The sequence below is a fragment of the Scardinius erythrophthalmus genome (genome assembly GCF_964197995.2).
Source record: "Scardinius erythrophthalmus genome assembly, chromosome: 25".
Lineage (NCBI taxonomy): Eukaryota > Metazoa > Chordata > Actinopteri > Cypriniformes > Leuciscidae > Scardinius > Scardinius erythrophthalmus.
In genome coordinates this window covers 10773738-10797065 of record NC_138245.1, presented here as the reverse complement: position 1 = coordinate 10797065, position 23328 = coordinate 10773738, and the positions used below count along the sequence as shown (strand labels likewise).

Genomic DNA, 23328 nt, shown 5'->3' with positions numbered 1-23328 from the left:
CCTGCTTGACGTGCGTGAACAAACCTCTTGTGGAAGCTCAATTGTGCTACATAACACATGAGAATGAACCTCATTAGCACACCATGCGAACATGCTTGAGCTTCTGTTTACCATAACTGATGTGTTCGTTGATGAAAATTTCTATGTGAATAAAAGCCTAAATTAAGTCTGTTCAGCGTATAAAGCAATAGTGTCTCTTCAGAAAATTTGGAATAAACCACTCAATTCATAGGCATTAGTTGTACAATCTTTTTATGAACTGTTTGAAGCGTCAAAGTGCTAGTTGCATAGTTCTAAATGGAAGGACAGAAATCACTCACAGATGTCATTAAAAATATCTTAATTTGTGTTACGAAGATAAACAAAAGTCTTACAGCATTGGAACGACAATGTAGGTGAAGTAAATGATGACAGAGTTTTCATTTTTGGGTGAACTAACCCTTTAAGCCCTGAAGATTGTTATTCCATTAAAGATATCTACATTGTCTTCTGATCTATTAAAGCTCCAATTGTAGTTGATAAGCAGTATTTTGATATATGTTGATTACAGATAGTTTGATGGTAAAGGCTGATGCTCTGTGGTGAAATGAAGATGCTTTTACAAACAAAACAAAAACATTATAAATAATGACAATTAGTTATCTGGTACTGAATGATGGATGGGGGAGGGGATAAAACTATTTCACACTTAAATGTCAGAATTTTGTTAAATTCAGTAATGTTATTACCTGTTGTTATAGATTTTGAGTGGTATAGCTAAGTCAAAATTTTATTTGCATGCATTGTATTCATATTTTCTTTTCTTAATTTTCCAAATATCAACTAAACACATCAGGGGATGTGTGTGCTAGAGAGCTCAGACTCTGGATAAATGTGGCTCAAGGGTATCCCTGTGCACCTCTGCAAATTAATCATTCTGACACATTCACGACCCTTCTAATAAGACAGGGGCCACAGAGCTCCCCACCCCGCCATCCCAGCCTATGCCGCCTCACTCCTTCTTTGTTTGGCCCCCTTATCCCAGGAGATCGGAGAGCATAAGTGGGGGAAGGACACGGGACAGAGGAATGGTGTGTGTTGGGAAAATGGGGGGTACAGACCGCAAGTGACACCCTCATTCAGAATACTCCTGGGGGACAGAGCCAGGCACAAGACTCCTATCATAGTTTTAGCAGCGCAGCCCCCCACGCTCAACAAAAGCATGTCCTACATGCTCCCCATAATAATAGGGTATTTAGCTAGTGTACTAAAAGTGTAAAAGTGCCCATTGCATTCAGAAAACAAAAATAATAGGCTACATATACAAAAGTGCAGATATGAGATTGCTTATGAGCATGCTCATGCAGACTCACCATGTATTAAGGGACACATTGGAACAACCAGGATCAAAAAACAGTGATTAAGGTAATTAAGAGCACAATCTTACAGTTGATTGTACATGAAACTAGAAACTAAAACCATATTTAAAAACTATACACACAAAAAAGTGTCTTGATACAGGACTATTTCTGAAATTAAATATGCACAACAGCAGTATAAACAGACAAACAAATATCTTGACAGATGGCTGATCCATAGGCTCCAAATTTCTATGCAAATCTTGTAGATTTGTCACAATAAGAATGATAAGAGAACTGACTATAGTTTCCCTAAACTATAAACCTAATTAAAATGTTGTGCAATAATGTGTGTTTCAAAGGTTTACCATTACGTACAACAGTAGTCCGTTTAATATTGTACAGTGCTTTTCCCTGTCTATTACCTAAAAACAGAAAAAGGAAAACTCGGTTTACATCTGTGCACTTGTATAAAACAACTATATGTAGTTTTAGTTTCACATGCTAACTCAGATTTATTTGACTGATTTATTAAACGGGGCCATCTGAGCAATATGATGCCATTACAATAACCCAAATGTATTTAGAGTTAAAAAAATAAAAAAATAAAAATAAAATAAAAACACATTAAAATGTCCCCACAAACATTTTATTTTGTATGAATAACACTTATACAATCTATTAAATCCTGACAATTTTGTTTACTCAAAAATGTAGATATAATGTAGTTTGTTCGACATTTACATTTACTTTTTTTTTGGTCAGGACATTAATAAATGTTTTATGCATAACTCTAAATACTCTTAAAAATTATATATTAACTGATGAGTCCAAAGCTGTCTAAAGACTGCTGATAAGACTAAAGCTTGATATATGCATGTGTGCCCCCATTTCAGTTTCCATTTAAAAAAAAAAAATAACATCTGAGCCATAACCTTTTCTTCTTCTTTTTTTTTTTGGTTCCCCTTTGGCTCACAGATCATTGTTGTGGCCTAATTTTAAATGGCAATCTGTCCAAATAAATAATTCATGAAATGAATTAATTTATATTCATGTTTGCTGACATTATTTTTCTTTTTGGCACCGAAAATTAGATGACTGACAATGAAAAAGGGGGCATCTTCTGACCTCTGTGCTCCTTGTTTTCTCTCTGTATATCCCATATGTGATGGTGCATATTTTCCTGATATTACTCAACAGAGATGCTCAGCATTGTTGAATTAACCCAGCCCTAAAGTGTTTTTTATTAATAAATAAAATAAATAAATAAATAATAGCTGCAATTCACATTTCTCTGGCGGCTGTTTATCATGTTTATCAACTTGTTTTTCACACTTAAAATGTTTTTCCACAGCTCACTGTAAATCCTTGGTTTGTCCAGAGTTTGCTTTATACATCTGGTATAACGCTATTATTTGCCAGCCTGGTCGCATTGTTAATATGTAGGTATGAATATGTAACATTTTCAGGTGCAAAACATACATTTTTGTAGATGCTGAAATGTACAATGTGGGCATATTGACAACATTTAAAGAAAGGTAAAATATTTACCAATCTTTTATATCATAAAGATAGTTGTATAATTTACCTTTTACCGTTTTATAGATAAATTGTAGATCCCCTAACCCTACCCCAGAAAACCAAACACAACCATTTTATATAAAAAAAGGATATATAAAGTGGACAGAAATGCGTAGGAAAATGACACTTTTAGTAACAATATAGCATTAAAAAGATATTTTGAGCTGCTAATCCCACTCCTACCTACCCATAACCATTTCATAAAAATATTTAGAAATGGCCTAACAGACAGACAAGTGGAATCATAATAATACATTTTTTGCAAAAATGTCAAAAGCGGTACCAAAAGTAGTTGACGATAATGTGTTGCGGTCGCAGTCCATTCTGGTGGAATAAAATAGTTTTGTATGCAGTACAGAGCAGAATTTAAGTAATGGCTGAAAATCTTATCTCCATCCACTCTGTGAAGTTTATAATTCAAATGCACATCACCCAAAACACTGCCTGTCTCAATCTGTGATGAAGCAGATGACAGTCAATGATGTGCTGTGTCCCAATTCGCATACTATCCATCCTTAATAGCAAGGGTGTAGATTTGGTTTGAACATTGGGGGGGGGTTGAAATTTGGGTCTGCATATTTTTCATGTGATCATGGTATAAATATTGGGGGGGTTGTAATGCATAGATTTAAATATTGGGGGGGTTATCTCCCCCCCAACCCCCCCACAAACTACGCCCCTGCTTAATAGTATTCGAAATTAGAATTAGTGTGTCCCAAATCATAGTATGTTGAAATGAGTATTCCAAAGATACCCAGATATTCTACTTTTTCCGGTTAGAATCCAAAGTGCAGATCCATGCACACTCTAATGGCTAATACTGCCCACTACACATTGCATGCTGGACAAGGATTAGATTAGAACTACAAGCACGGATAAAAACTTGTCATCTTGAAATTGTAAGGTTCTATCTGACATTTTGTCAAAATTGAGTTATTCACATAATTTTATTCTGTGACAACTTATTTACATTATGTGATTTATTTATTTTTAAGTTGTGTACATTTTGTGACTTTTTTTATAAAGCTAAAAACGGTCAATCCACAAAGGAGAATGCCAAAACTTTGAAGCTAGTGTATGTCAAAAGTGTCAGAATCCAGATAGAACCTTATAATTCCAAGGTGGTGAACTGTTAAAAAACTACAAACATGGCGGATGTGCGAGTCCAACCGTTAAGAAGAGAGGTTTATGGTGCGTTCATATGTTAAGTCATGTCGAAAATATCATATTTACGAGGTGAACGCACATGAACACCACCACAAAGTAGTAAATATGAGTGGGAAGCTCTGGATTTTCTTTAAGCCCTGATTTTTTTCCGATTTGGGGGTGTGTCAATGAGAAACATGGTGGAATACCACAGTATTAGGTAATTAGCAGTGACATAGTCAAGCTTTTTTTATTTACAACAAAATAAACTAATTCCTGCACAAAATATAATAGCATTGTCATAAAACAATATAATATGTAACAATAAGTTTACAGTGGCTTCATAAATTAATTAAAAACATTAAAAAGCAAAACACACCTGATACACATTCTTTGTTCTTTGTTTTCTAGAAGTAGAGTTTAAAAACTGTGCTGTATTTTTGTGTAGTTAAATAAGGTACACCGCCATCTTGCTCCGACGAAAGTGACTTGACGTACCTGACATCGTAAACATGACTTCCCACGAGGACTTGAATGCACCATTAGATTAGGGGCTTTGAGTGATTAATTATCAGTATCTAACCTGGCGAAAATACATTTATTCAATGTTATCCACATTATATTTTATCTGAAACAGCATTGTGAACTTGTAATGATACGTTTGGCCACTAGATTTTAAATGCATTATTATGCAAATTGCAAACACATGAGGAGAGTTCTCTGCATGAAAGACCCACAACTGGCAGATCAACGTGCCACTACATTTCTCTCCAATACGGTAGGAAATTAAATTGAATTGAATGTAGAGGATTTTATCTGCAAATTCGTCAATATTGTATGTTACCGTGTGTGTGAAAACGTAAGTAAATGTACGTGTGGTAGAACCACACTTTATGTAAAAATACTCACGAAAACTCAAGAGATCATGCATTTGCATATGTCTATGCATGTCAGTATCATTGACTGGGTGAACAAAGTGGGGATTTCTTTAAGACTGCAAGGGAAGCTCGGCTTCCCCTATAATGTCAAAAAAATAATGGTCAAATATGTACTATTGTGTTAACATTTTATTGACTAAAAATGCGTTAGAAAACGTTCATCTCAAAGATGAGTTCGTTCAGAATCAGTTACATATAGCAGGTCGGCTGACTTGATTTCCTTCTCATACATTCACGTAGCATCACAGTGCATTTCCCTGTTGAAGCCCAACGTCCATTGACTTTAATGGGGCTGCTTTGAACAGTTTTTTTCAGTGCTTCGAAACTAGACGGTCATTGGATAAATGCTGCGATTATGTTCCGTCCACGGACGCTCAGCGTCTCTGGGGGTGAATGAGGAGTGGGCTGGCCTGGACTCCAGGCTTCTGCGTGATGATTGTTGGTCTGTCGAAAGGCTGCATCTCATTTTGATTGACAGCGATTTCATACAATGAAAAGTCGCTTATGCTAAAGCTATTCGAGCGTCCCATCGCGGATATAGTCGAAAGACAAACTGCAGCAACCTATTTCTTGGTATTTGCTTGTCAAAATTGCTAGCCAGTTATCATAATTTCACAAAATTATACATTTATACCTTTATTATATTATTACTTATTATATTTTTTATATTATTAGTAGTAATAATTAAAAAATAATTCTTAAAATAATTTAAATATATTATTAGTAGTAGTATTATTATACTTTATTATATTATTATTTATACCTTTATTATATTATTACATTTATACAATTATTATTAACTCTGCTGGCCATTGAGAGTCAGTGGAAAAGACAGGTATGGTATGTATGGTGCGACAGGGTCACAGAGCATTTGCTTGAAAAGGAACATAGAATTTACGTATAAATAAATGGACAATTTTTATGATGTATGCCGAAAATGAGCATACATCATAAATATATATATATATATATATATATATATATATATATATATAATTTTTTTTTTTTTTTTTGCTTTGCCTGAAATAAAAGTTTGTAATGTTGTGATTCATCTTTGAAAATTGGTCAAATAGTCTGCCTTGTTTTATCGGACAACAAGAGTGTTAACGACTATAATGAGAGAAAGAACTACAATTTTTATTTTTAGTGTTTCATATTTAACCGCATATTTAAACACATTCCTGGAAAGTCTGGAATTTCTGGATACTCTCTAATGGACTATGATGCTGCTTGCAAATTACCAGACAATACCCAAAATGCCCTCTTCCTCAACAATCCCAATGCACGAGAAATGTATAGTGAAATATACAGCAAAAGCATTTCTCCAAATGTCAACTATAATAGTGCCTCAATTTCATCACCATCAAAATATATATTATATATATGTTCAGGTGTAATATGTTCTGTGTGCAACTTTTAAATCTTGTCTTTAAATGGAAAAGACAGATACAGCATGAGATTGATATACTGAGATTATACTCACATTAGTGTAAGCTCATGCATTACATTTCTGACACTATGGAGAGCTTTATAACATAGTCATTAAATATTGTAAGTTTGCTACAAAATACTACACAACTTTTGAGTTGTCAGTATATATGTACATTATTTTTTACTTAAAGAGCTGTAGTTATTATGTTCAAATAAACATTTTTATATGTTGCATGTGATGACTTCAGTACCTGCTTGTCTGGGTCTGGAATTGCTCCAGTAGGGGAGGAGAAGCATTGAACCGTGGGAAGAGGAAAGAGAATGAATGAAAGAAAGAGAGGCATTCTTGAGAGAGCAGTGAAATTGTACCCAGGGTATAATAGACTTCAGTTCCATTGAACGTTTATTAGACCCCCCCCCCCCCCGCCAAAAAAATTGACTACATTTAGTGTTATTTCTACAGCACTTTAACTTCTTCACTTTTTATTTTATGTTTACAAAATAGGAAATGAAAAGTTTTCAACACGAGCTTGCTTTCTTCCTTTATTCTATCCCTCTTTCATCCTCTTAGATGAACAGGAAAGAATGAAAGTAGTCTTAGACACAGGTGTTCACATGGTTAATTAATAGTAAAAAAAAAAAAAAAAAAAAAAAAAAAAAAACCTTCCCACACACTTCCCATTGATCAGAGGATGGTCGGACAACCGTCTTGTCTTTTTAGCATTCTCTCTCCTAATGTTTATGGTTCCTGCACCTTCAGGAAATTACCCTTTTATAGGGTCAACACAATAAAAGACTTTTGGGTTTTTTTCTAGTTGGGAGTGGTTAGTGGGTTAGTGTTTGTGGATGTGTGTGTATATAAGTCTGCATGTGACTTTGTGTGTGAGAGAGAAATAGACATTTTAGGTGGGGGAGGCAGCATTTGGTAGTGTTGTTTAATCTCCTACCCGTCCTTTTTGACATTTTAGGTGGGGGTAGTAGTGTTTAATCTACTAGTTCTCTTTTGCGGTCAAAGAAAAAGACCTGAAGAGGTTAATTGGCTCCTCATCCAATATATCACATTGCTGTGAACTCTCTGACCCTTCTTGTCAATAGGAGGCCTTTTCCTCTCTGACTTGATGAATGTGTTTCTTTGGGAGTGTACTACAGAGTAAAATATTTGTGGAACACAAAGAGAAGTTATGGCAATTTAAATTTTATTTCTGTGGTAAATCATCCTCTTATAACTTTCAGGCCATTAGCAGAGCATAGTGACCACCGTTTGGAAATGTATTTTAGCACATTGTAATTAGTTAAACAAGTCAGTGAAGTCAATGTAGAAAGGAGGTTGGTAGGTGATTGTGTGGGAGGGGGGTTGAGGGTGTAAGCCGACAAATTACTGACAAAAAAAACCCCAAAACCACTGACTGTTATGAAAGCACACTGCCAAGGGTAGAAGATATGTTCTAAATAGACAGGTGACAAATGAGTTCCAAGGGTTGATTTTCTAGTCTTGCCTGTGCACAGTCAAATTCAGAACAGAGGAAGAGCAAAACCTACCAGTGCAACATTTAAACACAATATCCACCACAATATCTGACACCCAAAATACAAGCTGGTAACAGTGGGGAAATCTTATTTTAATACTTGGCACTTCTCATTGCACTTACTAGAGAAGCAATGTTTTGAGTACGGTGTCTATTTCACAATTGAATATCGTAAATTTGATATGTACTATTTTATTAGTCACTTATTTTTGGTGGTTTGAGTGCATATGTTTAAACAAAGTGATTGGGAGATGATCAAGAATACAATTATGGTAGAGGGAAGCAGAAGAAACAAGGATTGCTGAAAAATAATGAAAAAAATAAATATATACGATATACTGTAAAATTTACAGATATACTGTAAAAAACTACAAAGTATCAAAATGTTAAAATCAAAAATCAAAAGATTGTTTAATTTGTATGAACAAAGTGAAAACAAATATTTCTGTATTTTATAGGTATAAGATTAACTAATTCTAAATTGAACTATTAGACATGTATAATCCCTGTAGGCCATCAAACGAAGTTGAAAGGTAGGCTAAAATTAATTTAAAATAAATAAATAAAACTCTAATAGTCCCTATTGAGATTTCCTTGTATTGATATGTAGACATTAATCCAACACAACAAGGCTTCTGTTAAAGATTACACTACAATATCCAATAGAACAAGAATCCTCTACATAAACTAAAACAGAACAGAAAGATGACTGGAACTACAATATAACTTATAAGACCTTAAAATGTAAGTTATATTTTCAAAAAGTAAGTGCTTGCTTTTAAATACATGGGCAAATGCAATCGTTAAACCATCCTGGTATAAAAGTCAGTTTTTCATGCTGCTCTCATACTGCACAGCTACAACAATAATCTCTGACAACAAGACGCTATTTATAAGAGGCATCTATGAGCTCTGCAGCCGTTAAATGATCATTTATGTGATTCGTCCCCTGAATGTCAAGCGTGTTCATTGTGCCAGCGTGAACGTGGGCTGTGTGACAATCAACGCAGAGGTTAGTTAGGGGAACACAAACCTATCTTTGTTCAGTCTGGTCAGAAAAAAAAAAACGGATTATTTGCTTGGCTTTTCATCTGCCTTGTGCGGAATACATTATGTGTGTAAATGTTGTTGAACCCCGGCTATTCTCAGCGGAAAGGTCACACACTCCCCTCGACCCAAAACTCCTCCACGGGCTTTGTGTCCCCACTGATGTGAAAAAACGGGCTATGCCTATAAACTTCACATTTAAAAGGCAAGTGCTGTCGTATGGCACTGCTGCTTATTTAGGGGAAACAATAGTATTTTGAGACACTTTTTCTAGCAGTCTAACGGCAGGAGAACCTGCTTGTTCAGACACATCTGCTTTAAAGCGCATAATTTATATTGCAACTCTCTAATTAATAATCCTCTGCAATAGGCTACTGCTCTTTATTTTTAACATAATTTAGTAGGCTATAATGTGTTCGAACGTGGTTACATTCAGCGCATCTGCCTGTCATGACTTAAATTACATTGTCATTATTGAATTATTACACGGACACGGGCGCAACCAAGTGAAGACAGCTTTCAAAATGATTAGCGGTCACTCATAGATTACATTTATATATGTGTAGGCTATATGTGTAAATATCTTTGTATAAATAATAAAATACTTAAAAAAATATTTAGACATAGGCTACTTTTGTGCACTGTATTTTTTATGAATCCATGTCTTTCATGACCACCCTTACACAACTGTCGCTTAAATTTAAATAAATAAAAGACAATTTGACACTACTTTTAAATAGTTGCGTAGTCTATAAATTCACATTTAAAGGAAGCAAAGAACACTGAGCGTGTTTTCGATTAAACGGTCATTATTTTAAGCAGTATAACTTAAACAACTTAACAAATTTAAGTTTTGTAACTCACGCTCTGAGGCCATGGTGATGACTGACTCGGTGGTGGCGTGATACTCATCGGTGTCCAAGAAATCATCTAGGGAGGATGCGTCCCCCTGGAAGTCATGATGGTCCAGGAGCTGTTGTAGCGGAGGTGCTTTGGGAAGAAGCTGATTAACCACCTCTCTGCTGATGTTGGGCGCTTGTTTTAAGCGCAGTTTGCTAAGGATCTGTGATTTGATTGTTTCCAGCCGTAAGACTTTGCTCTGTTCTCTCCAAACGCACGCGGAACAGTCCACATCCTCCACATCAAAAAGAGATACTCCAGCTTCCGAGGACATCTCGCTCACTGGGGGCAGAAAGAGGTCCGGCTCATCGCTCCCGGACAGTCCCAAAGAAATAAGAACCGTTAAGCACAATAAAAAGTTATACCTTGTCATGATGTTAAATGGTCAGGACCAAGGGTTTTCCTCGTGGCTTTGCGAGACACTGTTGTATTTATCTTGAGAAATTTTATTCGAGTAACGAATTAGCTATCTAAAACAGGAATAAAGACGCTTTTCAGGAGATGATGTATTCCATTTTATACGGACAAAGCGACGGCTATAAAATAATAATAAAATAAAAAAAACGTTCCTTAATGCATTTCTATTTGTGTTTTCAAATCTTTTAACCAGCTACCTGCTTCACTGTTGATACCTAAGCATGTCTTTTTCAACTGTACAAATGCGGCTAACAGCCCCCTTTATATATCGCTGCTGCCTAGTGGCGTAATCCGTCTGTATTGGCTAACATTTCAACAAAAGGCTCACAGGTTTGCCACTAAATCTAGAGAGAGAGAGAGAGAGAGAGAGAGAGAGAGAGAGAGAGAGAGACCTTTAACACACCTTTATTTATAATAACACTGTATAGACATACCACAACCAATATTTAACCATATATAACAACCTTTATATTTACAAATATAATAATTAATTAGAAAAAGAAAAAGAACATGTAATATAATAAATAAATAAATAAAATCTCATACACGTCTATCTTCTCAAATGTACATACATACGCATATATACCCACACAAAAACTATCATAAATTTAGCAAATTATTGAATACAATTTTACAATCCTCATTTAAAGTTTTTATAATAGTCACAAAAACTCATCATAAATTTAATAGCAGCTCATTTTCATGATCCACTGTGCACAAAACAATTCAAAGCCCAAATTTCAATAAATCTGTACAGATTATTCGTCAGTTTAAAGTGCCCGCCCCTATTTGGAGTAGTTTGGAATTCAAATCTATTTTCATGAAGTTCACACATCACAACTTACTACATTTGCATAATGCTCGCCTATGTGGACAGGACATCTTGCTGTAGCGCGTTCATGTGGATATCATGTTGTCAAGACGCTGTGCTCTCTTCTGTGAAAGTAAATTTGGTTTATTTTCACTTCCAAAGGATGAGGCTGTGAAGAATCAGTGGTTAAAATTCATCTTTATCAAGATACCACAGCAGTATAATCCCAAACCTTTGCTATAGTCCCTTCATTTTAATAACGACTGCTTCTCAAATCTCAGAGTTTAACGCGGGATTTGCAAAACACTTGCTCTTGCTCCTGATTGGGATCATGCTTATTGGCGTTCGTGAATTGTAACTCGCGTTCCGCCCTGCAGCGCGGGTATAAACACGGAAGCGGATGCACGCACCACTTGTTTTTCACTGAGGAGCCGAGCGGAGCCCGGAGTCAGCGGTGGTCCAGCAATAGTGGAGATGGGACTATGTCTCCATTCCCTCCTTCAGGGAACGAGGGTTACATAGGTAACCGAGATGTTACCTTTCAGTCGACGTAGTCGTACGTTACGACTGATTGGGATCCCTATTAAAACGCCACTAGTGCTGCCACTTTCCAGTGCCTAGACAAAAGCCTCCTGATCCTCTGCATATTGAGGCGGAGAAAGGACAGGGCTTAGGCCAGGAAAGTCACTGCTATTCCACAAGACCACTGGGAAAGCATTACCTTTCGTTGGAAGACATATATGCTGCGGAAGCCACATCCTGCCCGTAGGGAGGTAACGTGGAGAATAACACATATGGACTGAGCGAATTAGCGGGCAGTACAACATATGGAATGTCACTGGTGGCTCTAGCTGATGACCGGTTGCCAAGAGAAGACACGGGTTCACTGGAGGGAGCCGTACTCTAGAAGAATACATATATGGGATCGCCGTAGGGACCCAGCCTAGCACAAGTTCAACAGGTGTAACAGGGTTTGGCTAAAGGGGAACTCAACTGGAGCAAAATGGCGCATGTGGATACATGCGCCATTTTGCTCCAGTTGAGTTCCCCTTTAGCCGAACCCTGTCCATAGGAGGGGAATGGCGCAGCAAGCTGACACTACAAACCGGGCTAACGGTGAAGCTGGCTTCATGTGAAGGGAGCCCACGGAAAGCAACGGGCTTGACACATAGGCTATTTTCCTAGCGAATGTGCTGGTATCGCCTAGCCCGCAGCTCTTAAAGATCTGTCAGCGAGGCACTCTGTGTCAACGCCCAGGAAGGAACTACAGTCTCTCTTTAGAGGAGCTCACTACCCAGGTGGGCACAGTGCACCTTGGGAAAACACACCAAGATGATGGCAACCACTATGCAGTGGGCCAACCTCTGCATGGAAACAGCCTTCCAGGTTCCACTTCAGGTCATAAGCAAGCCTAATTTTTTTAGAGAGATAGCTGAACCTCCGCACCGAGACATGGGATTCCCGGGGTCTGGCGCGGGTGCCAACGGTTCCCCGTCCCTGAGATGTCTCAGAGGAATGGGTCAGGAAGGGCTGTCGAGAGGAGCACAAGTTCGGGGGAACAAGGTCCAGTTGGGCCATAAAGGGGCAACTATGAAGACCTGCTCCTACTCCTTGCTGACTTAGCACAGTGTTGTGCAAGAAGGCTCACTAGGGATTTTTGACACACTCTGCGTAGGCCCCAGGGTCAGCTGTATGCCAGTGTCTCTGTGTTTCAGGGAGTAAACAACTGGCAAGGGAACGAGTTCGGAGAGGCAACAGATGTCACTGTGCAAGCCCCGAAGTGATCCCGGAGCAGCTGGACCGCCTGGGGATGAAGTCTCCACTCTCCTGTTGTGAGGCCTCTTTGGGCGACACGACTGAGCAGGCCGGAACTTGAAGTGGAAGAAGCAACCTCAGAAGCTTCTGACTCCATAGGAGGAGGTGACAGGCGAGTTGTGACATGCGAGGGAAGCGTATGAGCAACGGTCGCTGTACTGAGCAGTGCAGGTTTGCTGAGCAACGGCATCAAGCAAGGGAACTGCTAACAACTCGATGCAAAGGATGCCAATGCAGTTGGAGGTTCGCCCAGACCCTCGTTACTGCATGCCCATTAAACGTGGCCCCTCAGCTGGTGTGTTTAGCAGACACTTGTTCTAGGAGCGTTTGGCCCGGAAAAGCAAAAGGTCTGAACAAAGCTGAAAGTTTGGCGGCAGGCCGGATGTTGTTAACACACGGAGCGTGCCGCTCTGCCATGGCCACCTCGGGACTCGGCCATGAAGCCAGTGCTGAAGCGGTCTTATATGGAGGAAGCCGGCTATATGCGGCTGCATCTACCATGGAAGCATGGCATTATATTCCTTCATGTCTATTGTGATCTCAAAATTCCGGCCAGTTGATAATACCTAGAATATCAAAATCGACTGCTGGTGTTAGATCCTTTTCCAATTTAGCACCAAAACTTTGGAACAGTCTTCCTAACATTGTCTGGGAAGCAGACACACTCTGTCAGTTCAAATCTAGACTAAAAACACATATCTTTTGCCTAGTATACACACAACACATTATAGACTTCTATAATTCAATGTTAGGCTGCATAGTTTAGGTCAGCCGGAACCAGGAACACTTCCCATAAATCCTGATGTACTTGTTACATCATAAGAAGGATAGCGTTTTCTGTTAGAACGGTGTCGTTTTAGCGGCCCCTAAGTTAATAACTAATGATCTTCGCAACGGAAGTGAATCAATCAATCAAAACTAACTTCAGCTGGGCAATAACTTTATCCTAGAGCTGCTGTAAAGCCAAAAGCCAAAACAACCTCTGTTACTGTAATTTCCTATTATCACTGTAAAGCTGCTTTGAAACAATTCATATTGTTAAAAGCGCTATATAAATGAAGGTGACTTGACTTGACATCATTAACTTTTATGATTAAACCGCTTGTTAAAAAAACGCAACTTGATCGTACAGAATTTGTCAATTACAGGCCGATCTCGAATCTACCTTTTCTGTCAAAGATAATAGAAAAGGCGGTATCCTCACAACTATGTTCCTTTTTAGAAAGAAATGATATCTGTGAGGATTTTCAGTCAGGATTTAGACCGTACCATAGCACTGAGACTGCTCTCATTAGAGTTACAAATGATTTGCTCTTATCATCTGATCGTGGTTGTATCTCTCTATTACTGTTACTCGATCTTAGTGCTGCATTTGATACTATTGACCACAACATTCCTTTAAATACACTTGAAAATTATGTTGGCATTAGTGGAATTGCATTAGCATGGTTTAAATCATACTTATCTGACCGTTATCAGCTTGTAGCAGTAAATGAAGAGATGTCTTATCGATCACAAGTTCAGTATGGCGTACCACAAGGCTCAGTACTAGGACCGTTTCTTTTCACTCTGTACATGCTACCCTTGGGAGGTATCATTAGGAAGCATGGAATTAGTTTTCACTGTCATTCCAATGATACTCAGCTCTATATTTCTTCACGCCCTGACGAAACTTACCGATTCACTAAATTAACGGAATGTATAGGTGATATAAAAAATTGGATGACTAGTAATTTCCTACTACTTAATTCTGAAAAAACTGAGATTCTAAATATTGGACAAAAAACTTCCTCACGTAATAATCTAGAATACTGTCGAACACTTGATGGCTGCTCTGTCAAGTCTTCGTCGTTGGTTAGGAACCTGGGTGTGCTCTTTGATACCAATCTTTTCAAGTCACGTATCTAGTATCTGTAAAACCGCATTTTTCCATCTAGAAATATATCTTAATTACGTCATATGCTCTCTCTGACAAATATAGAACAATTAGTCCATGCGTTCATGACATCAAGGCTAGATTATTGTAATGCTATTATGGGTGGTTGCCTTGCACGCTTAAACAAATTACAGTTGGTCCAAAACGCAGCAGCTCGAGTTCTTACCAGAACCAGGAAGTATGACCGTATTAGCCCAGTTCTGTCAACATTGCACTGGCTCCCTATTAAACATTGCATAAATTTTAAAATATTCCTGAATACTTACAAAGCACTAAATGGTTTAGCTCTGCAGTACTTGAGCGAGCTCTTAACGCATTATAGTCCTTCACATCTATTGCGATCTCACAATTCCGGCCAGTTGATAATACCTAGAATATCAAAATCTACTGCTGGCAGTAGATCCTTTTCCTATTTAGCACCAAAACTTTGGAACAGTCTTCCTAACATTGTCTGGGAAGCAGACACACTCTGTCAGTTTAAAGCTAGACTAAAAATACATCTCTTTGACCTAGCATACACATAACTAGGGTTGGGTATTGGTTGGGTTTTATCTGATACCAGTACCTACTCGGTATTTTTCAAACGGTTCCGGTGCTTAAACGGTTCTTGAAACGGTACTTAAGAAAACTAAACCGCATACACTTTATCAAAAAAAATAATACCAGTGTGTGTGTGTGTGTGTGTGTGTGTGTGTGTGTGTGTGTGTGTGTGTGTGATTTTCTGAAAAAGATTTTCTGATTTCTGATTAAATCAAAAATTGTGCCGTTTAAAAGGCTACTGATGTAGCCGAAAACACTTGAGTTAAGATCAAAATTTTGTCTTCTCATATTATGACTTTTACAAAACAGAGAAATATCTGACACTGAGCAGAAATATTTAACACACACAGTATAGCCTCATATAAATATACTTGATATTGATATACTTCATACTTGATATGCAAGATTTGCAGTTGGCATTAAAATACTAGACTTACCCGAAGAGGAACACTGGCAGCTGAACTTGAACTTTAGTCAAGCGCTTCAGAGGTTTTGGGTTCTAATCCGCATTCGTAGTTTTTTTTTTTTTTTTTTTTTTTTTTTTTTTACCGATTATGCTCATAAGTGGTTGTATATCAAGCAGGGACACTTTGTGTTCATTATATTTTGTGATTTCACCAGAACGAATAGATATGAGGCGCTGTCTAGGACTTAAATCAAACTTCATTCACGCACATATGAAACCCTTGCATACACATATGCTAACTAGTCACACATACATGTATACTGCTGAATGCTCAAACTAATACATATGAAAAGCACAACGCTCACGCACACACACGCAAACTCTACACACACGAGACGCGCGGAACTCTCCGCGCACATACTCATCTGAGACGCGAGCACACACACACACAAACTCTCCGCGCACATACTCATCTGAGACGCGAGCACGCACACACAAATATTCCGCGCACATAATCATATAGACGGCGCCTCATGAATAGATCGATCTCCGCAACGTATTGAAGCGCGCGTCCGAGTGAAGACAGTGCGGTGTGCGCGAGCCACAAGAGAAAACACTGTCTCCGCGCCACTGATCGCAACGAGCACTTTGATCACTTGATTTAAAAAACACATTTCAGCGCTAGATCGTCTCTTATTTAACAAACAAACTAAATGAATGCTCTGCTGGTTTACTGGAGATGTTTTATTATTGAATAATTCGTGCCGCGAGATGTTTTATAGGGGGCGGTAAAAAAACGTCAGGCACCTAAATCAGGCACCGAAAGTTTCGTTCTTATTCGGTCTTGTTACTACCGTTTACGTTGGAACCGGTTCCCTATTGGAACCGGGTTTCGGTAACCAACCCTATACATAACACATTATAGACTTTTATAATTCAATGTTAGGCTGCATAGATTAGGTCAGCTGGAACCGGGCGCACTTCCCCATAAATCCTGATGTACTCGTTACATCATAAGAAGAATGGCGTCTATGCTAATATTAGTCTCTCTGTTTATCCCGAGGTTTACCGCAGCCCGCTGGATCCAGGCTGTATCCAGATCTGATGAAGGACCTGCTCTTGGACGCGACGACAGCGCAGTCCTGAAATGTCTACTAGGCTCTTCCCTGTGAAGGCCTCCCTCCCCTCCCTTTACCTATCTACAGATAAAGCGTTGTCGGGATAATTCCGGTTCACGTGGCTACATGGAAGCGATAAAATTCTGTATTATAAATTTTAAGGCCAGACAAGTAGTATGTTGAAGGTTGATTTGTAGGGAAGGACTACATGCCTGCGAACATATATTCAAACGCACATACCTATAGACTGAACTCGTAATACGCATGTGCACGCCATCGGCGTTCTCACTGGTTCACGTTTTTGTGTCATTGTCAAGTTTGCACAGAAAGAACTTAAAAGTTTTCTGTTAAAACTGTGTCGTGTTAGCGTTAATAACTAATGATCGTTGCGACGGAAGTGAATCAATCAAACTAACTTTAGCTGGACAATAACTTTATTCTAGAGCTGCTATAAAGCCAACACACTTTACTTTAATTTCCTATTAGCAATGTAAAGCTGCTTTGGAATAATCTACATTGTTAAAAGCGCTATATAAATGAAGATGACTTGACTTGACTTGACATTTTTCAATGATTCTCAAACAATTTGATGGATGAATCAATCTCTCTAAATCCCTCCGGGAGCTACTCTGCTCTGATGGGCGAGAAAGCTCAGTCTGTTGTGATTGGTCTACTGCGTAGAGCGCAAAGGCCGCTGCCTTTTGGATGAGGGATCCTCGTCTCCCCCCCTAAGGCCTGTGAGTTCTCGTCCGTTCCTATGGACAGAGCTTACAAAGCCTGTTGGCAAGCCGCCTCCTCTTGCATGCCATGGCGCTGCTACAGGTCAATCAGGCCAGGACACTCATGGACATGCACAAGGGTAGCCCAGACCGTGCACTCATAGGTGAGCTTCGCACCGCATCCGACCTCGCCCTCCGGGGCACGAGTGTCGTGGTGTGCACGATCGGTCTGGCAATGTCCACCTTAGTGGTCCAGGAGCGTCATTGTAGGCTGTTTTTAAACAATTCTTAAATTGAAAAAAAAAAGAATAAAATGGGTTTAGTTCTGATATTTGTATAATTTTATGTAGAAATAAATGGTGTATAATTACATTTTTAGAAGATATGAGGCTTTTAGTGTTTTCTTTTTTGACAATACTTTAATCCCTCGCCATAGCAAAACCGTTTGAGATATTTATTATCCGTTCACAATTTAGTGTATTTTCATCATGTTGAAAAAGTTTGGTGGGAATAAAATAAACCACTTAAGAGGAGTGGGTAAAAATTCAGAGGCCGATTTTGCAAAGAAATCCAAATTCAAACCAAAATATCTGACTTTCTGTTGGTCGGAGCTAATGACTGTATATTAGAAAGTTGTCCGGCTCGATGAGACCAGTATACGTACTGATTTTTGTAACTGTGGTTAAAACTAACCCCCCCACTTTTGTCAAAAGCATTTTGAAAGTGACACACTTCCTGCTGCCAGTTGGTGGCGCTATAACTTCACATCGTTGTGTTCGGCCTCTGACAACGAACACACTGCTGAAGTTTCATCAAGATCAGTTAATGTATGCTGAAGTTATAATACACTTCCTGTGTCCCTTATTCGCCATAAATTCGTTTCCTCGCCATGACCAAACCGTTCGAGATATCAAAAATCCGTCCGCAATTTAGCATCCTCAATGTCTTGACTTCATGCTGACCGAGTTTGGAGGCGAATGGATAAATTCCCTAGGAGGAGTACATCAAATTCCACAGCATGCGTTTCCAAACAACCCATAATAGCTGACTTCCTGTTGGGCTGGCGTAAAACTTAGAGCATGAAAGTTGTTCGGCCCGATGAGATCTATATGTGTACCGAGTTTCATATTATTACATGCAAGCGTGTCTGATTTATGGACACGTGTTCGGATCCCGTTCCAGGGGGTGCTGTCGAGCCCCCCTGCCACGCCCGGGTACCAGCTTCAGCCCGGCCCTGATGGCCGCGGGTTCTGACATGTGTGCAAAGTTTCAAGAGTTTTTGAGCATGTTAAGGGCCCCAAAAGTGCCCGAAAGGTTGACAAAATAATAATAATAAATATAGCTGCGAGCAGCGATTACGGGCCCAAGCCAGTGGCACCGCAACCCCAGTGCCTTTAGTTACTTAAAGGCACCGGGGTGGCTGTGCCGCCGGCTTTGGCCCTTCATCGCTGCTCGCAGCTATATATATATATATATATATACACAGTATATATAAAATAGAAAATATTACTTGACTTATCTTATTCTGATTTTATGATACACTCAAAATATTCCACAACAAATCCTTTAAATTTAATGTAAAAATAAAAACGAAGGTCAGCAGTGTTGGGCTCATGTAATCCTCTCATTAGAATCAAAATGTTTCAACATTTGCGATGTATTTGGATGCTAAACTATTCTTTATTTATAGGATTTGTACTTTACTCGTGTTCCTTAGGAGGAGTAGGTAAAAACTCAGAGTCTGAAATATCCAAAAAATCCACATTCAGACCTAAATATCTGACTTCCTGTTGGTCGGAGCTAATGACTGTAAATTAGAAAGTTGTCCAGCTTGATGAGAACAATTTAGGTACTGATTTTTGTAACTGTGGGTAAAAGTAACCCCCCACTTTTGTCAAAAATATTTGGAAAGTGACACACTTCCTGCAGCCAGTTGGTGGCGCTATAACTTTGACTCACAATAGTTACATCCATCTGATCAGCCTCTTAACACAAACACACTGCTGAAGTTTCATCAAGATCAGTTCATGTGTGCAGAAGTTATACCACTTCGTGTTTCTCTTTTCTCGCCATAAATTCGTGTCCTCGCCACGGCCAAACCGTTCGAGATATAAAAAATCCATCCGCAATTTAGCATCCTCAATGTCTTGACTTCATGCTGACCGAGTTTGGAGGTGATTGGATGAATTCTCTAGGAGGAGTACATCAAATTCCACAGCATGCGTTTTTCAAACAACCCATAATAGCCGACTTCCTGTTGGGCGGAGCTAATAACTTATGCCTCGTTTCCACTGAGCAGTACGGTACGGTACGGGACAGTACGGTACGGTTCGGGTCTGTTAACCATGATCTGGCTAGCGTTTCCACTGCCAACAGTACCCTTACTTGATAGGCGTGGTGTTTCGATCTACGTCATTTTCGCGCGAAGAAGAACATAGTAAACTACAATGGATGACATGCAGCAGATCTTGTTCTTGCTCCTCGACATGTTTGTCACAAGAAGACAAGCGCCGACATTAGGCTTTTCTCAATATCAAGTACGCAAAGTTTGTACTTGCCATGTGCGACTCCTACATGCAAATGGTACAGCGCGTTCTTAAAAGCGTCGCTGATACACCGGTTATCTCGGTTACTCTGTCTGTACATTTTAAGCAACAATAAAACGAAATATGTTATAAAACACCACTCTGCCTCTTTTCGTTTTCATTTAAATAAATTAAACATTATAGGGACACAAATGTGGTTCATGCGCAACGCATATTGATTATTCACTGCACGTTATACGTTATAACGAAACGAAATATAAACACAACCCTAACGTTACCTCTTTTCGTTTAAAAAAATAAATAAAATAAACATATTCCAGGCAATATATGCATTTGTACAAATGTTGCAATAAACATCAGTGATAATCTTGTAATAAAAAATGACAAGAAACCATATTTCTTTTTGTAAAATTTCAGTTTTATCAATAATAGCCTATATAAAAGTTTAAGTAAAGTACAAGAAGCTATACAATAAGAAATAAAGCAAACAATTCAGTCAAATATCCAAATGCAGCGCTCTAACATTACAAGTAGTTAAACACAAATAACATTAATATAAAACTAAACTTAGCCCTCAGCCAAAACGATTGACAGGGAACTCATTATATACTCACGAGACCAAAGATCGCCCGTTAGGTCTACACAAAACGAATTATATCTTATGTTTAACCACTACCGTCGGAGTCTGCGACGAACGCCGAGGCAAGGCTCATCCAGCCGGGAAACATGAGCGCCGAGCGCCCGCTGAACGCATGGATCTCACAACCAGGGAAAAAAAAAATCTTTATAAATAAACCACAGATTTGAGCTTTAAACAACTACATTCTCGCCTGAAAAACTCTTAAAATTACATTTCGTGATACAGTAACAGTAGTATTATATTAAACTGTATATTAAAAAATGGCGCTTCTTATGTTGTCATTCCTCTTGTAGCACGCGCAAGTGACGATTCCCTGTCAACCAATCAACGTCCTGCAGTGAGTCTAGCTCCACCTTTTAGTACCGTTCCACTGTGCTAGGTACCCCAATGGAAGGGTACCTAAAAAGTGGTACGGTACGGTTCGGCATTTTGGTACCATTCACAACTTTTGATAGTGGAAACGCAAATAAACGCGTACCGTTCCGTACCGTACCGTACCGTACCGCTCAGTGGAAACGAGGCATTAGAGTGCGGAAGTTGTTCGGCCTGATGAGATCTATATGTGTACCGAGTTTCATATTAATTCATGCAAGCGTGTTTGATATATGGACCAAGATTTCGGACCCCGTTCTAGGGGGCGCTGTCGAGCCCCCCTGCCACGCCCGGGTACCAGCTTCAGCCCGGCTCTGATGGCCGCTGGTTCTGGCTTGTGTGCAAAGTTTCAAGAGTTTTCGAGCATGTTAAGGGCCCCAAAATTGCCCGAGAAGTAGAAAAAAATAATATATATATATATATATATATATATATATATATATATATATATATATATATATATATATATATAATATAGCTGCGAGCAGCGATTACGGGCCCAAGCCGGTGGCACCACAACCCCGGGGTGGCGGTACCGCCAGCTTTGGCCCTTCATCGCTGCTCGCAGCTATATTTATATATATATATATATATATATATATATATATATATATATATATATATATATATATATATATTTATATATATATATATATATATATATATATATATATATATATATATATATAAAAGACAGAAAATATTACTTGACTTACCTTATTCTGATTTTATGATACACTCAAAATATTCCACAACAATTCCTTTAAATTTAATGTAAAAATAAAAATGAAAGTAAGCAGTGTTGGGCTCACGTAACCCTCTCATTAGAATCAAAATGTTTCAACATGTGCGATGTATTTGGATGCTAAACTATTCTTTATTATAGGCTTTGTTCTTTACTCGTGTTCCAATATCGACGGAAAAAATCATCCTCTTCACACGCGCAAAAATGTGCTTGAAACATCACAGTGGAGCGGTGCTTACTGAGAATGTACGGATTGTACTACTGACTATTTAGAGCAGTGTAATTTTTATATGTTAGGTTAACTATTTTTTTATTATATTTTATCAAGGCTGTAATGAACAGGCTGCGATGTCAAGATTGCAATGTTGAAATGGGTGTGTGTTTGTTTGTGTGTGTGTGTGTGTGTGTGTGTGTGTGTGTGTGTGTGTGTGTGTGTGTGTTCATGTTTTTCTATCCCGGTGGGGACTTCAACCTGAATGCACACAGACTCATCATGGGGACTCGAGTCACAGTGGGGACCTAAATAGAGGTCCCCATGGGTAAACAAGCTTATAAATCATACAGAATGAGTTTTTTTGGAAATGTAAAAATGCAGAAAGTTTTCTGGGATAGGTAGGTTTAGGGGTAGGGTTAGTGTGAGGAGATAGAATATACAGTTTGTACAGTATAAAAACCATTAAGTCTATGGAGAGTCCCCACAAAGATAGTAAACCGTGTGTGTGTGTGTGTGTGTGTGTGTGTGTGTGTGTGTGTGTGGCGTGGGCGCGATTGAACAGTGGACACATAAAAACATACTCCGTCATTATACAGTACGACATTCAAACTGCAAAGTGTTAACTTATATTTGTGTACAGTCGCAATAAAACACAACATTGTGCTTTTGTAAAATAATTTCAAGCAATCCACCCCCCGAAAGGCGCTAATTTTAAAATGAAACTAAAATGCTCATGGCTGCACGGGCATTCATAATGGTGCGCATCCACGGCGAGGAACGAGCAGAACAGAGTGAACGTTTTTCAGTTAATTCCTACTTCCATAGGAATTCATTTGAAACGCTCGCTCAACCACTATCAATGTCAGTGCGGACGAGCATATTTTACTTTCGTTTTTAAGTTGGCGATTCAAAAGCCCCCAGCGGTGTCACACGTCGATTAACCGGTGGTAAAATATTCTCACCGTCACAAACCTAGTATATTTTTATGTAGATACAATAGGCCTACCTGATTTTGAACACAAGAGGGCAGTATAGCCCTATGTATGACTTGACTTTTATGTGACTAAATAGTACAATTACTATTTTTAAACTTATAAATAATTATTAAATTGAAAAAAAAGAATAAAATGGGTTTAGTTGTGA

At 38.6% G+C, this 23328-nt stretch overlaps 1 protein-coding gene across 1 annotated transcript in view; it reads right to left on the bottom strand.

Moving 5' to 3' along the window:
• gdf11 (growth differentiation factor 11) overlaps nucleotides 1-10279 on the bottom strand; it is a gene marked incomplete at both ends in the record, with an annotated part of 137326 nt that extends 127047 nt beyond the window's left edge. The window contains one exon of the mRNA XM_081357241.1: nucleotides 9871-10279. Coding sequence (XP_081213367.1) covers nucleotides 9871-10279 — 409 coding nt within the window. The remainder of the gene's footprint in view (nucleotides 1-9870) is intronic.
• Between the last annotated feature and the right edge of the window lie 13049 nt (nucleotides 10280-23328).